The following is a 16,680-nucleotide window of genomic DNA, read 5'->3' as shown; positions in this document are numbered from 1 at the left end:
ACAGGACACTCTCCCTAAAAGTCTCATTGTACAAGTTCATCATTTTATGTCAGTGTACTAGTTTTACATTCCTTTCTCATACAAATATTAAAATACCTTCTTTAAGCAATAAATTGGCTTGTCAAAAGGACAAATTGATTAGTCAAGAAGTTCTCTAAATCAAGAGCAAATTGTTCCTGGGATTGCTAATGACTTTCAGGTTTTTTTGAAAAAGGACTATAACTTCTGATTTTTTCATCATATGGTCTTTTTTTTTTTTTTTTTTGAGCTCCAGTTTGTGTAGGAGAAGAGGGATGTGTAGAGATTCCTCCTCCTTTGTTTTTAAAAAGATGGGGTCTTGAGATGTTGCCTAGGCTGGAGTGCAGTGGCTATTCATGTGTGTGATCAGAACTTACTGCAGCATCAAACTTCTGGGCTCAAGTGTTCCTCCTGCCTCAGCAAGAGCCCACCATTGTGCCTGGCTGAGAGAGCCATTTCTTTCTATTGGTTGTGTAATGGTTAACAGATCTTAGTATCATAAGAATACAGGATAATTCAGAGATGGTTATAAATGTAAGTTCAAGGTGACATGTTTATAAAGGATCCCCTGAAATTATTTTAGATCCCCTGAAATTATTTATCTTTATGCCTTCATTCTTGTTTCGAACGTTATTTTGAGAAATAGTTTTAGTTGCTCGATAAGAATCTTAATCATTGGTATGACTAAAAAGGAGTACTACTTTTTTTTTTTTTTTTTCCTTTTTCTTAGTAGAGATGGGGTTTCGCCATGTTGGCCAGGCTGGTCTGGAATTCCTGGCCTCAAGTGATCCACCCACCTTGGCCTCCCAAAGTGCTTGGATTACAGGCATGAGCCACTGCGCCCATCCTGGAGTACTACTTTAATTCTAAAGAGATTTCCTATCTTATTGAAATTTAATTTTTTTTTTTTTTTTTTTTTTTTTTTTTGAGACGGAGTCTCGCTCTGTCACCCAGGCTGGAGTGCAGTGGCCAGATCTCAGCTCACTGCAAGCTCCGCCTCCCGGGTTTACGCCATTCTCCTGCCTCAGCCTCCCGAGTAGCTGGGACTACAGGTGCCCGCCACTTCGCCCGGCTAGTTTTTTGTATTTTTTTAGTAGAGACGGGGTTTCACCAGGTTAGCCAGGATGGTCTCGATCTCCTGACCTCGTGATCCACCCGTCTCGGCCTCCCAAAGTGCTGGGATTACAGGCTTGAGCCACTGCACCCGGCCTTGAAATTTCATTTTTAAAAAGCATTAGTCTTGTCTGCATGCTGTGGTTCACACTTGTAATCTCAGTACTTTGGATGGTGGAGGCAGGAGGATCACTTGAGTCCAGGGATTCAGGACTAGCCTGGACAACATAGTGAGACCCTGTCTCCACAATAAAAAAATTAGCCAGGTGTGGTGGTGTGTTCCTTTAGTCCCAGCTACTCAGGAAATTGAGGCAGGAAGATCACTTGAGCCCGGGAGATTAAGGCTATGGTAAGCTATGATTGTGCCACTGCACTCCAGCCTGGGCAAGAGAACAAGACCCTGTCTCAAAAAATAAATAAATAAAAAACAATTAACATGCTTTGGTCTTAATGAATGACATTGTACGAAAGTAAGGATTGAAGGGTGAATTTCTTTTTTTTTGTTTTGTTTTTGTTTTTGTTTTTGAGACAGTCTTGCTCTGTCTCCCAGACTGGAGTACAGTGGCGTGGTGTCTGCTCACGGCAACCTCCACCTCCCGGATTCAGACGCTTCTCGTGCTTCAGCCTCTTGGATAACTGGGGTTACAGGCACATGCCACCATGCCCGGCTAATTTTTTTGTATTTTTAGTGGAGATGAGGTTTCACTATGTTGGCCAGGCTGATCTCAAATTCTCAAACTCCTTGCCTCAGGTGATCCACCTGCCTCCCAAAGTGTGGGGATTACTGGCGTGAGCCACTGTACCCAGTCTCAAAGAGTGAATTTCTTTATGAAAAAAGGGAAATGCATTAAACCCTGCTTTTAAAAATTATTTTCTGTTTTTCAGATGGTTCACTTTCTTACACACTATGCTGACAAGATTGAATCCGTTCATTTTTCAGACCAGTTTTCTGGTCCAAAAATTATGCAAGAGTACGTATAAGATAAAATTGTTGAAATTAATTTTCCTCACTAGCTTTCTGTGTTGAAACACCTGTAAGGTGCTTCTGCAATATCCCTTACCAAATGTGTGAAGGAAGTTGATGACAGGCCTCCATGTTTTCCTTTGCTTTGACTGCATGCATCATGAGAGGTCATTGTAAACCCATGGGAGAGAAATGAGCCTCCCCATCCCAGTTTGTATGTGTCCCTGCATGTTTGCACCACTAACTCAGTGAGGTGGTTGGGAATCTTACAGAATGGCTGGGACTAATAAAATGCAGTGGGTTTTTGTTTTTGTTTTTTTGAGACGCTGTCTCACTCTGTCGCCTAGGCTGGAGTGCAGTGGTGCAATCTTGATTTACTGCACCCTCCATCTCCCGGGTTCAAGCGATTCTCCTGCCTCAGCCCCCTGAGTAGCTGGGATTACAGGCACGCACCACCACGCTCGACTAATTTTTGTATTTTTAGTGGAGACAGAGTTTCACTATGTTGGTCAGGCTGGTCTTGAACTCCTGACCTTGTGATCCACCTGCCGTGGCCTCCCATAGTGATGGAATTATAAACGTGAGCCACCATGCCCCAGACCATAGGTTCTTTTTTTTGTGATGATAATTTGTGTGTGATGTTTGACTTACGTCTGATTGCAAATCTGTGTGTTTTGTAATTTATGGCCTTTTCTGGCTTCCCTCTTTGAATAGTTAGGTGATTGTTTCCTTTTCCTAGCATAGATGCCCACAACACCCATAAGATTTCTAGCTTTATAGTAATACCGTTCAGGAGTACATATTCAGGACTTGGATTTGTTCTTTGAATTCACAGCCTGTCTCAGGAGAGCTTATTTATTTACCTTTATCCTTGGTTTGAAACTGGTTCTGACTAAATTTTTAGTTAAAGACTACCCTCTGATAGGCTGTGGAGTTGAGCACAATTCAAGCTAATCTAGATTTTAGTTGTGTACTAAGATTACTCAGGTCCTTATGCCTCTAGATAGTGCTGCATCATCCTTGTCTTGCTCAACTCAATGGCACTGAGGACAATGTTTCACATTGTAGCATTCATCCTGCCTTTTAAATATGGGATGGAGGGCAATTGATAGTCAAAGGATTGATATAGGCAGAGATTACAAAGGAATCTTCAATGACAGAACGAAATTATATATGCTATAGTAGATTATCCCTAAATTTATTCTGAGCCTAACTCAAAAGTAAGATAATAAGATGTCTTGCTATAGGAAGATAGGAGTTGGAAATAAAACATAAAAATCCATCAAAATAAGCAAAAATGTTATCTAAAATATGGGCCTCATACTTAAAAATAGGCTCATTTCTGGCTCCCCAGGTGAGATGGAATATACCCTTGCCAGGAGGGAACATCACTGGAGGTGTTCAAGTGTAGGATAAAGATCACTTGCGAATGCATCCATCAGATAGACGAGTGGACCAGATGACCTGTAAAGCTCCTTCGGGCTCTGAGATTATATTTGACTTGGGGATGCTAAACCAAATACTGTGCTGATTATGTGCAGGTATCTGTTCATCTAAGTGTATTGGGTGACTTGTGTACATGGAAAATATCTTTCTTGTAGTCCTTCTTAATTGCCTTTTCTTTTGTGACAGGGAAGGTCAGCCTTTAAAGCTACCTGACACTAAGAGGACACTATTGTTTACATTTAATGGTAAGTATTCTGGGTCCTTTCTGGGTTCTTAGTCTTCTCTGAGATGACCTTAAGGAGAGTATTGTTTCCTCCTAAATGATAACTTTAAAACTACATCAAAACTATAACCCTATGCTTGCTTACTAATTTCCAGATTTCTTCAAGAAGAAATTACCTTTTATATATTTTAATTTATATTTTCTGCTGCATTTTAACTGCCTAAGAAACTTAGAGAAATGAGTCTGTTAAGATTAAAAAAACAAAAGAGTTGGGTGACCTGGAAATATTAATGCTACCATTAACTCAGTAGGAAAAATGGCTTTGTTTTCCAGTGCCTGGCTCAGGTAACACTTACCCAAAGGATATGGAGGCACTGCTACCCCTGATGAACATGGTGATTTATTCTATTGATAAAGCCAAAAAGTTCCGACTCAACAGAGAAGTAAGACCCAATACCTATATTATATAAATTGGCACCTTTTTTTGTTTCTTCTCAAGGGGAGGGCAGCTATCAGTGATTTCAGTGACTGAATCTTTGCTGGTTGATTTAGAAGTGCCAAATGGGAGTAATTTTATGAAAGAATGCTAAACGGGATTTTGCTGCTATTGACTAGAAGTGGATTTCTTATGAAACACTTTGTTTCTTGGGGAAGGGCAAACAAAAAGCAGATAAGAACCGTGCTCGAGTAGAAGAGAACTTCTTGAAACTGACACATGTGCAAAGACAGGAAGCAGCACAGTCTCGGCGGGAGGAGAAAAAAAGAGCAGAGAAGGAGCGAATCATGAATGAGGAAGATCCTGAGAAACAGCGCAGGCTGGAGGTTAGACAAACTTGTCTTATCACTGGTGTAAAACTACGATTTGTAAGGATGCCTGCTTGTGTTCTATTGGTTGTTAAGGTAATCTTTGTAGGCTAAAAGTTTAGCATTTTCTAAACATTTGGGACATTATGTCAATTGATAACACTATCAAGAAGAATAAATAATCCTTCCTGTTCAAGCCGTGCCACACTGAGTCTGTGAACGTGAAAAATTACCAGCATTATCCTGTTCCTCCAGCACAGTTTCATTTTGAAGATTCCATTATCAGTTTTCAAGCCAAACACTTTGGTGAAAAAAATTAGAAATTTTAATAGAAGGCAGCACATGTGCCCTATTATCTAAATAAACTTGTTATGTAAAATTTAAAATCTGATTATAGAATTAGAGATTTCCAATATTTTTGTTTGTATTTTTGTTTTCTGTTTTTTACCTAACTAGAATCTCAAACTCAAAAGCTTTTTGGGTATAGTGTGTTATATTTGAAAGCTCAGTATGATCTGATGTGTTTCTGAAATAAGATGCCGTAGTTCAGCTCTAAATTTTTTTTTTTTTTTTTGAGATGGAGTCTCGCTCTGTCACCCAGGCTGGAGTGCAATGGTGCAATATTGGCTCACTGCAATCTCCACCTCCCGGGTTCAAGCCATTCTCCTGCCTCAGCCTCCCAAGTAGCTGGGACTACAGGTGTGCGCCACTCAGCTCTAAAATTTTAGACCTTGTAAATGGTGGTCAAAAAAGAGAACAAAGGCCAGGTGCAGTGGCTCACACTTGTAATCCCAGCACTTTGGAAGGCTAAGGCAAGCAGATTGCTTGAGCCCTGGAGTTCAAAACAAGCCTGGGCAACATCATGAGACCTTGTCTCTACTAGTAAAAAAAAAAAAATTAGCTGTGCATAGTGGTGCACACCTGTAGTCCCAACTACTTAGGAGACTGAGGTGAAAGGATTACTTGAACCTGGGAGATTGAGGCTGCAGTGAGCTATGATCATACCACTGCACTCTAGCCTGGGCAGCCAAAAAAACAAGAGGGAGAGGACAGGCCGGGCGTGGTGGCTCACGCCTGTAATTCCAGCACTTTGGGAGGCCGAGGCAGGCAGATCATGAGGTCAGGAGTTTGAGACCAGCCTGACCAACATGCTGAAACCCTGTCTCTACTAAAAACAAAAAAAATTAGCCTGGCATGGTGGTGTGCTCCTGTAATCCCACCTACTCAGGAGGCTGAGACAGGAGAATTACTTGAACCCGAGAGGCAGAGGTTGCAGTGAGCAGGTATCGAGCCACTGCACTCCAGGCTAGGTGACAGAGGGAGACCCTGTCTCAAAAAGAAAAAAGAGGGAGAGGACAAAGTTCTGGAAGATGTGAATTTTAATGAGAATAATCTTGAGATAATTGAAGAATATTCTTAGGAGCAAAGGGGTCATGTGTCCAAGAAAATGTGAGCTGCTATGCGGGCCTGCATTTGACAGCAGTGTCATTAATGTTGTTGAGTGAAATGCCCAGGATACTGCAGGCCTGTCATCATCATCTTACCCCTTTAATCATGTTTTTGTTTTATTTGGCTTGGTTTAGTGATAGATATTTTTCCCCAAAAAATGTAGCTCTGTGTTTATGCAGTCTTCTTTATAAATAAATACGGCTTTTTAATGTGTACATGTGAAGAATCTACAAAGGAATCATTAATAGGTAATGCCTTTCATTTTTCTATAAAAAAGGAAGTTCTACATTTCTTTCTAAGGTTTGAAACTATAATGAGTTAAAGGAAGAGGGGGCCTGAAACTTAACTTGAGTCAGATTGTAAACTTCTTATAGATGTAAATCATTTAATTTTTTTGAACTACCACTTACTTTGTAGTATTTGGTCTGGGTACCTTGTAAAAAGATCTGGAGATCAATAGAACAACCCACCCAACCCCTTCTACCAGTGTATGGTATGAAAGCTCCTTTTTTTCTTTTAATTTATTTTTATTTTTATTTTTGAGACAGGGTCTTGCTCTGTTGCCCAGGCTGGAGTACAGTGGCACAATCGTAGCTCACTGCAGCTTCAAACTCCTGGGCTCCAGCTATCCTCCCATCTCAGCCTCCCAGTATGCTGGGAATACAGGTGTGAACCACTGTACCCAGCCAGAGAGCTCCTTTTTACTCACATCTTTTCAAAAACTAGTTATTACTTTTTTTTTTTTTTGAGACAGAGTCTTGCTCTTTCACCGGGCTGGAGTGCGGTAGCGCCATCTCAGCTCACTGCAGCCTCCGCCTTCCAGGGTCAAGCGATTCTCCTGCCTCAGCTTCCCTAGTAGCTGGGACTACAGGCGCCTGCCAGCACGCCCAGCTAATTTTTGTATTTTTAGTAGAGATGGGGTTTCACCATGTTGGTCAGGATGGTTTTGATCTCTTGACTTCGTGATCCGCCTACCTCAGCCTCCCAAAGTGCTGGGATTACAGGCGTGAGCCACCATGCCAGGCCCTTTTTTTTTTTTTTTTTCCTGATTCTGGTGGTGGTGAAATGGAATCCCCCTTGTTTTGTATTTTTTGAATTTTTTTTTTTTTTTTTTTTTGAGACATACTCTTGCTGTGTTGCCCAGGTGGAGTGCAGTGGCGTGATCTCAGCTCACTGCAACCTCTGCCTCCCAGGTTCAAGCGATTCTCTTATCTCAGCTGGGAATACAGGCACCTGCCACTATGCCTGGCTAATTTTTGTATTATTTTAGTAGAGATGGGGTTTCACCATGTTGGTCAGGCTGGTCTCAAACTCCTGACCTTAGGTGATCCACCTGCCTCGGCCTCCCAAAATGCTGGGATTACAGGCGTGAGCCACTGTGCCCAGCTATTTTTTGAATTATTATTGAAGTTGAACATTTTTCACATGTATTGACTTAAATATCTCTCAAATGTGCTAGCATAAATATATTTATCTTTTTTTTTTTTTTTGTGACAAACTCACTCTATCGCCCAGGCTGGAGTGCAGTGTGCAACCTCCGCCTCCCAGGTTCAAGTGATTCTCGTGCCTCAGCCTCCCAAGTAGCTGGTATTACAGGTGCCCACCACCACACCCGGCTAATTTTTGTATTTTTAGTAGAGACGAGGTTTCACCACATTGGCTAGGCTGATCTCGAACTCCTGATCTCTCAAGTAATCCACCCACCTCAGCCTCCCAAAGCGTAGGCGAGGTTTCACCACATTGGCCAGGCTGGTCTCGAACTCCTGATCTCTCAAGTGGCCCACCAGCTTCAGCCACTGCGCCCGGCCAATATTTCTTACATGATACTGTGTTCTGTGTATCATTGGTTTTACACGTGTGTGTAATATGTAATATGAGAGATAGGGATGGGTAGTGCTGGGAAAAGAATGAATGTTGGTGAAGGTAGGGGTTGGGACAATGGGAAGAGGACATTGGGATTGAACCTGGGAGGTGGAGGTTGCAGTGAGTTGGAATTGTGCCATTGCACTCCAGCCTGGGGAACAACAGCGAAAATCCAACTCAAAAAAAAAAATAGGCCGGGCGCGGTGGCTCAAGCCTGTAATCCCAGCACTTTGGGAGGCGGAGACGGGCGGATCACGAGGTCAGGAGATCGAGACCATCCTGGCTAACACGGTGAAACCCCGTCTCTACTAAAAAATACAAAAACTAGCCGGGCGAGGTGGCGGGCGCCTGTAGTCCCAGCTACTCGGGGAGGCTGAGGCAGGAGAATGGCGTGAACCCGGGAGGCGGAGCTTGCAGTGAGCTGAGATCCGGCCACAGTACTCCATCCCGGTCGACAGAGTGAGACTCTGCCTCAAAAAAAAAAAAAAAAAAAAAAAATAGAAAAGAAACCTAAGACAGGCTGTGCACAGTGGCTCATGCCTATAAATCCTAACATTTTGGGAGGCTGAGGCAGGTGGATCACTTGAGGTCAGGAGTTCAAGACCAGCCTGGCCAATATGGTGAAACCCCATCTCTACTAAGAATATAAAAATCAGCCAGGTGTGGTGGCACACACCTGTAATCCCACCTACTTGGGAGGCTGAGGCAGGAGAGTCATCCTGGGCAACAGAGCAAGACTGTGTCTAAAAGAAAAAAAAAACCTGGCCGGGCACTTTGGCTCACATCCGTAATCCCAGCACTTTGGGAGGCCATAGTGGGTGAATTGCCTGAGGTCAGGAGTTTGAGACCAGCCTGGCCAACATGGTGAAACCCCATCTCTGCTAAAAATACAAAAATAGTTGGGTGTGGTGGCACGTGCCTGTAATCCCAGCTACTTGGGAGGCTAATGCAGAAGAATGGCTTGAACCCAGAAGGCGGAGGCTGCCATGACCCGAGATTATGCCACTGCACTCCAGCCAGGGTGACAGAACAAGACCCTATCTCAAAAAAATAAAGAAAAAACCTAAGACAGTCAATAGTTCCCAAACCAGGAATTTACAAATCACCCTTTGAAACCTAATTTGTTGCACTATGAAGAACTATATATGCTTTGCACTTCTTCTTTTCTTCTTCCCTATTTTCTCCATCCTGTACCAGTTGAGGAGTATATTTCTGAGTACATTTTTACCCCAGTACCCTAAAAATACGAAGTTTGAGAGTGTAGCTGAAATAAACTTTAATCAGGTGTGACCGCTAGTGGCCAACAGTGAAGTCATACTTTGACTTGACCTCTGAGGCTTCTCTCAGTCCACATAGTAATAACCTGAACTTTCTTCCTTTTCTATATAACTTCTTAATTCCTAAATAAAAATATGATAAATTTGATGATTTTTATCATATTTGATAAATATGATAAAAATATGATAATGTCCCAAATAGAGCATTATGAATTTAAGTATTGTATGCAGATATGCTGTCTGTGCTAATAAGAAATTTGCAATGAATAACCTGATGGAACAAGATTCTTAAAATTAATTGAGCTGAAGTAGAATGTATCTTTTGGCAGTTATACATTTATGATATAATCCCATCATGAATGGTATGGTGAACATCAGGCTAAGTGTTTCCTGGGTACAGAAAAAAACCAGAATAACAAAGCCTGGTTAATTGTAGTAGTTTCTTTTTTTTTGAGACGGAGTCTCGCTCTGTCGCCCAGGCTGGAGTGCAGTGGCACAATCTCAGCTCACTGCAAGCTCCACCTCCCGGGTTCACACCATTCTCCTGCCTCAGCCTCCCGGGTAGCTGGGACTGCAGGCGCCCGCCACCACGCCCGGCTAATTTTTTTGTATTTTTAGTAGAGACAGGGTTTCACCATATTGGTTAGGATGGTCTTGAACTTCTGACCTCAGGTGATCCACCTGCCTCGGCCTCCCAAAGTGCTGGGATTACAGGTGTGAGCCACCGCATCCGGCCAATTGTAGTAGTTTCTAAACTGAGATTTTAGTTTACCTTTGCTTCATTTGTTTATTTAATTTTCATTCACTAATGTAGATACTGGCAATTATTTTTATAACTATCTTTTAGAATATTATTTATGGTGCAAGCTTAAGTTTTTGAATAATACTATAGGCAGTATTCTGATTTGGTTTTTTTTTAACATATGTTTCGAGCTTAATTTGAATTCTCTCGTCCCCGCTCCCTTCTCTTTCTATTTGTTACGCCGCCTTTCTCTAGGAAGCTGCATTGAGGCGTGAGCAAAAGAAGTTGGAAAAGAAGCAAATGAAAATGAAACAAATCAAAGTGAAAGCCATGTAAAGCCATCCCAGAGGTTTGAGTTTTGATGCCACCTGTAAGCTCTGAATTCACAGGAAACATGAAAAATGCCAGTCCATTTCTCAACCTTAAATTTCAGACAGTCTTGGGCAACTGAGAAATCCTTATTTCATCATCTACTCTGGGGTTTGGAGTTTTACAGAGGTTGTAGATAACCTTGAAAGGGCTCTGTTTCAAGAATTTGTTTTCCAGATAATCAAATTATTTTGATTATTTTATAAAAGGAATGATCTATGAAATCTGTGTTTTTAAATATTTTAAAAATTATAATACGAATCATCAGTGCTTTTAGTACTTCAGCGTTTGAAGAAATACCATGAAATTTATAGGTAGATAACCAGATTGTTGCTTTTTGTTTAAACCAAGCAGTTGAAATGGCTATAAAGACTGACTCTAAAACAAGATTCTGCAAATAATGATTGGAATTGCACAATAAACATTGCTTGATGTTTTCTTGTATGTCTACATTAAACTTGAGAAAAAGTAAAAATTAGAACACTGTATGTGGTAATGAAATTTCAGGGACCCAGAACATAATGTAGTGTATGTTTTTAGGTAGGAGATACTGATAACAGAATTAATAGGAAGTCCGTAGGCAGTAGGATACTGACATGTACATGGAAAATTCCAGGGACAGGAATTTCTAGGGACAGGAGCATCGTTTTTTCCTTACCTGATACCACAAACCAGTGACAACGTGAATGCTGTATTTTAAGTGGTTGTATGTTTATTTTTTTGAGTAACAAATGCATGAAAAATTAATGCTTCACCTAGGTAAGATCATTGGTCTATGTGAAGTCACAAATGTTTTTTCCTTCTTGGTAGCTGCAGCCTGGTAGATGTTCATGGAGAAGCTCTGTTCTCTGTATTATGGCTGTGTGCCTTTGCTTCTCCCTCTGCTTTTATTTTTTCCATAGTTGAGGCTGGGTATGTTCTTTCAAAGAAATGGCCATGAATATGTATAAGTATACTTTTGAAAATGAGCTTTCCTAAACTATTGAGAGTTCTTTCTGCCTCTTGCCGAAGCAACTCTTGGAGGAGAGGCCCATGTATCTGCACGAGCACTTCGCTTGTTCAGATGTCTGCATTTTATAAATGCTTCTTACTAAGAAAGCATTTTTTAGGTCATTGCTTGTACCAGGTAATTTTTGCCGGGGATGGGTAAGGGTTGGGTTTTCTGGTGGGAGTGGGGTGGTGGGTATTTTTTGTTCATGCTTTAGTGCAGGCCTGTTCTGAGGCAATAACAACAAGTTGCTGTGAAAACAGCATGTGCTGCTGCATTTGTAACTGCATGGAAACTTTTCACATGGGTTTTTCTCCGGGTTAATACAGAAATATGTAAACTGAGAGATGCAAATATAATATTTTTAACAGTTCATGAAGTTAAGTTATTAAAATAACAAAAGTAACATAAAACTTAATTACTTTAATATTATATAATTGTAGTATTAGCCTTGTTTTACAAACCTTTAAAATACATTTTAGAAATCAAAGTTGATAGTCTTAGTTATCTTTTGAGTAAGAAAAGCTTTCCTAAAGTCCCATATGTTTGGACCATGGCAGCTAATTTTGTAATTTAAGCATTCATATGAACTACCTATGGACATATATTAAAGTGATTGACAAAATCTCAGCGTGCCGCCTTGACTTTCTGGAGTTATCCTACAAGAGTATAAGCTCAGAGGAAAGTTCTTTCTGTTCAATAAAAGTCAGCACTGAAGTGCTTTTCTTTCAAAAGAGTTAATCTGAATATTCCTTTTGTTGTTACCAATCGTTTTTAAAACATTTTATATTTTTAGAGCCCCATATGTTATTTATGGGCTCCTCCCTGCAGTCCACCTCTTGAGTTAAGACTCTATTAGCTCTCCTGTGAATGCGAGGACAAAGAGAGGAGGATGTTGTTTAGTGTCACACACTGGAAAACCACTAAGTCTCCAATCTCGTTTGCATTGCCTGGATGTTTAGCAATGCCGAAATAAGCACTGGACTGTAAGACAAAGATCTGGCTTTTAGTGCCAGCAGAACTAATTACTAATCCTTTGACTTTGGGCAAGTTATTAACCTAATGTGAAGTGAGTGAGGATACTAATTATATGCTCTGCCTACTTCACAGGTAGTTGAACACTAAGAGATAATACTGTATATGTAAGATTGTTTTGTAAACTGTTTAAGCACTTTGCAAGTATAAGGCATCATCTAGGACTGGTCTCCGAGTGATGCATTATTCCTTTACCCTCTTTTGCTTTTCTTCCTCCCAATGGAAACCAAGCAGATCCTTTCAGAGTTCTTTATCTGCAAAAATTGATAGGGTATTTTTTGAGGAAGAGGGGAGTAGCTTATGATTGTTTCCTTAGTAATAGGAAACCTTTCCCTGTAAAGACCAGATGTGAAACTCCTTTTTTTTTTTTGAGTCAGAGTCTCACTGTGTCGCCCAGGCTGGAGCGCAGTGGCGCAATTTTGGCTCACTGCAACTTCCGTCTCCAAGTTCAAGCGATTCTCCTACCTCAGCCTTCCGAGTAGCTGGGACTACAGGCGTGTGCCACCATGCCCTGCTAATTTTTTGTATTTTTAGTAGAGACTGGATTTCACCATGTTAGCCAGGATGGTCCTGATCTCCTGACCTCATGATCCATCCACCTTGGCCTCCCAAAGTGCTGGGATTACTGGCGTGAGCCACCGCACCCAGCCCTAACAACTTTCTTTAGATGGAATTTAGACCAAAGTAAAACATTGATTTCTTATTCTACCCATTCAATAGGAATTGGCAATGTGAAGATTGTTTAGAATTGTGTTGTACAAGAATCCAGTGGATTTGGCAGGAAGAGGTGAAACAGCGTACTTTATCCTCCCAGGCTCTCATTCCTTACCATTCCTGCCTCCTCTCGTTTTGAATGATGTGAAAGGATATAAGAGAGACAAGGCCAGGTGCCGTAGCTCACGCCTATAATCCCCACACTTTGGGACGTCGAGGCAGGCAGATCACATGAGGTCAGGAGTTCAAGACCAGCCTGGCCGATATGGCAAATCCCCATCGCTACTAAAAATAAAAAAATTAACCGGGTGCGGTGGCACAAACCTGTAATCCCAGCTACTCAGGAGGCTGAGGCAGGAGAATCGCTTGAACCCAGGAGGCAGAGGTTGCAGTGAACCAAGATTGCACCACTGCACTCCAGCCTGGGCGATACACTGAGACTCCGTCTCAAAAAAAAAGAGTTATACCCATAGGAGTGTCCTCTGTTACAGACTGCTAAAACAGAATAGGAGAAAATAACAATGTTTTCTCTACCCATTTGTAATGACAAGAAGTTTAGCATCTTTTCAGGCAGTCTTCTCTAATACTCTGCTCCAAAAGACCACATGTGAAAGACCCTTCAGTAGAACACTGCTAGAAATTTTACTTCTCTGTTTATACTGCGTTGCTTTGTGAGTTTACCAAGTTTGCTCCTGAGAGTGGCATATTATTTTGAGAATGAGAGCATGTGAGGGTAGCCCTTAGCAATGTCAAAGCACTCGATAAAATCAAAGTGATGTGGCCCGGCGCAGGTGGCTCAGGCCTGTAATCCCAGCACTTTGGGAGGCCAAGGCTGGCGGATCACCTGAGGTCAGGATTTCAAGACCAGCCTGACCAATATGGTGAAACCTCATCTCTACCAAAAATACAAATATCAGCCGGGCATGGTGGCGTGCGCCTGTAGTCCCAGCGACTTTGGAGGCTGAGACAGGAGAATTGCTTTAGCCCAGGAGGCAAAGGTTGCAGTGAGCCCAGATCACGTCACTGCATTCCAGTCTGGGCGACAGAGCGATACTCCATTCCCCCGCCTCCCACCAAAAAAAAAAAAAGTGATGTTTGTAAGATCAAATGAGACCTCATATGCATACAAGTCCCACAATTCCAGGGGCATATTTCTTTTTCTTTTCTTTTCTTTTTTTTTTTTTTTTTTGAGGCGGAGTCTCGCTGTCGCCCAGGCTGGAGTGCAGTGGCGCCATCTCTGCTCACTGCAAGCTCCGCCTCCCGGGTTCAGGCCATTCTCCTGCCTCAGCCTCCTGAATAGCTGGAACTACAGGCAACCGCCACCACGCCCGGCTAATTTTTTTGTATTTTTTGTAGAGACGGGATTTCACGTGTTAGCCAGGATGGTCTACGATCTCCTGACCTCGTGATCCACCCGCCTCGGCCTCCCAAAGTGCTAGGATTACAGGCGTGAGCCACCGCGCCCGGCCTTCCAGGGGCATATTTCTATCAGTCCCTACTTGGATGTAGCTAAACTTCCCCAGTCTTGGAAGCTAGGACAGTCTAAATCTGTGTTAAGGCTCAGAGCTGTGAAGAGCGAGTGTTCATTACCTGATGCTATATATCCGCGTTGTGGACACCCTCTCCTGCGCAGGCGGGGTTAAGTAAGTCACTGAAAAACCTAGTCTCACAGGAGTGGGGCTTAGTCCATCACTTCCTCATTTCTCAAGCTCTGCATAACCTGGTTTGGACAAACCTGATAGGTTTCCACAAACGGCCTCAGCTGTGGATGAGGAAAGCATCCGGGAGGAAAAAAAAAAGATACAGAGGGGACAAGATGATCGTTTTCATTGACTAATGAGCTATTTTCCTCGTTTTACAAATAGTGGGGAGCAAAGAACGGATGGGCTTCCCCGTTTGCAGCTTGTTGTCTGGTGCCCGAAAGGCCAAAGTGAGGGGCATTTGAGATGTCGTCCAAGAAAAGTGCGAGGCAGGTTTTCCCATAGAAGTCCTACCACATGAAATGAGAAAAAAACAATTCTCAGGAACAGCCAAGTTTGCCTTTCTCTGGTCTTTCATTGTTGAAGCCACCTGCTTCTCCCTCGTGCTGCGGCGGCGGAGGCTCTAGGCGGAAGCGCCGCGGCGGGAAAGACCACCAGAGATGAGAATAGCTCTCAGCGCGGCAGCTGCTGGGGCCGGCCGCACCCGGGGCCCCTCGGGAGGGCGGGGCATCCCCGCAGGGAGGGGCGGGGCGGAGCGCTCTATCCGCCCTCCCGGTCGCCCGACTGCGCATGGCACGTTGCGTACTCCCCTCCCAGCAACCGGCCTGGCGGCGGCGCGGCAGTAAAACTGAGGAGGCGGAGCCAAGACGGTCGGGGCTACTTGCTAACTCCAGGAACAGGTACCTGCCTGGCGGGGTGCCTGGTGAGCCGTCGGGGCCAGTCCCTCCTCGCTCTGCCACCGATTCCATCTCCCCAGGCCCGGGCCTTCGTCGGAGCGGCCATCCCGGGCTCACCCTCACCCTCCACGGGCCCCCTTTTTAACCTGCGTCCTCGACTCCCGCAATGAGGCGCCGCAGCCCGAGAGCAGAATAGGTTTGGGCCTGGCGGGGAGACGCTGAAGCGGAGTTGCCGGGCGAGAGAGGCGAGCTCCTGCTTTCCCCTTCCTCCCCACTCCCCAGGGCTTCCAGGTGGGGAACCTAGGGCTGGGTGCCGGTTTGTCCTGCTCAGGCAGAATGGTGGCCGACTCTAGTGCTGAACTCCCCGCTCTCCCCAGCCGCCGCGCACCTCGGGCTGACAGGCAGCAGGTCAAGTCCTCTTAAGGACACAAGATACAGATGGCTCCCAGAATCGGCCTAAACGAAGAGCTCGTTGTCTTTTTGTTTTCCAAAAATATTTTTTGAGTGCCTGCAGGGGATTTAGGCGCCGGAGATGGGGGTTGGGGGTTGGGGGTAAGGAAGAGAGTTCGAGGGAAGGGCATTGGGTAGGTAAAATTGTTCATAGCTCTCAGGAAATAGGGAACTAACCTCTCTGCCCAGCCTTCTCCTGTATCCTAACATACTTTAACTTGACTTTCCTCGAAGAAAAAGCCGTTGGAATCTGCCCTTTTCTTACTGTAATGTCTGTTCAAGTAGAAGCATGTTCCAATACGTATATGCGACGTTAAGACAATTCTTCATTGACACTCATACCTTTCTGAAGACACCCAGGACTGTTTCTTGTCTCTGAGAGTTAAGGAAGAAACCAAATTTGATCACCGGCCTAGAAGCCTGTGAATTCAGCCTTTAGGTACAGTGCTAAACTGGTCAAATCTGTCCCCTACTTTTTAATCAAATTTCTTAGAGATGTTTTGGCTGGAATGCAGTGTTTATGGTTGTGGCCCCAGAAATGGAGGAAGTTTACTCTGGTTTTTAGAACACAGGCTTTGGAACAGATTTAATTAGTCCCTACCACTTACCTGTGTGACTTTGGGCATTTAACCTCCCTGCACCTTAATTTCCTGATCTGTAAAACAGAGATGATAATACTTGTGAGCTGCTCATGAAGCATTTAGCACAGTGCCTGACACGTAGAAAGTTTGCCATAAATGTTTGCTGGGTTTATTATTTTCTCTCTAGATTTTTATTTTATTTTTTGAGATGGAGTTTCGCCCTTGTGGCCCAGGCTGGAATGCAATGGCTCCATCTCCGCTCACTGC

General features: G+C 43.3%; 2 protein-coding genes across 14 annotated transcripts in view; both read left to right on the top strand.

Moving 5' to 3' along the window:
* The window catches only part of CCDC47 (coiled-coil domain containing 47), a 29,733-nt gene extending 17,852 nt beyond the window's left edge, over window positions 1-11,881 (top strand). The window contains exons 9-13 of the mRNA XM_023193997.2: window positions 2,017-2,102; window positions 3,728-3,786; window positions 4,098-4,207; window positions 4,419-4,586; window positions 10,155-11,881. Coding sequence (XP_023049765.1) covers window positions 2,017-2,102; window positions 3,728-3,786; window positions 4,098-4,207; window positions 4,419-4,586; window positions 10,155-10,235 — 504 coding nt within the window. The 3' untranslated portion in view covers window positions 10,236-11,881. The remainder of the gene's footprint in view (window positions 1-2,016; window positions 2,103-3,727; window positions 3,787-4,097; window positions 4,208-4,418; window positions 4,587-10,154) is intronic.
* Window positions 11,882-14,312: 2,431 nt separating this feature from the next.
* Window positions 14,313-16,680, top strand: part of STRADA (STE20 related adaptor alpha) — a 39,455-nt gene continuing 37,087 nt past the window's right edge. For 3 of the 13 annotated variants that reach the window (XM_023193983.2, XM_023193981.2, XM_023193977.2), the window contains exon 1: window positions 14,313-15,385. The gene's annotated coding sequence lies outside the window, so the exon portion shown is untranslated. Of the gene's footprint in view, window positions 15,674-16,066; window positions 16,272-16,680 lie in introns of those variants that run through there. The other 10 variants (XM_023193982.3, XM_023193984.3, XM_023193978.3 and 7 more) reach the window with 9 other exon arrangements.

The sequence above is a fragment of the Piliocolobus tephrosceles genome, chromosome 16 (assembly GCF_002776525.5).
Source record: "Piliocolobus tephrosceles isolate RC106 chromosome 16, ASM277652v3, whole genome shotgun sequence".
NCBI lineage: Eukaryota > Metazoa > Chordata > Mammalia > Primates > Cercopithecidae > Piliocolobus > Piliocolobus tephrosceles.
Note: the sequence above shows the minus strand (reverse complement) of the source record. Positions and strands in the feature narration are given on the sequence as shown.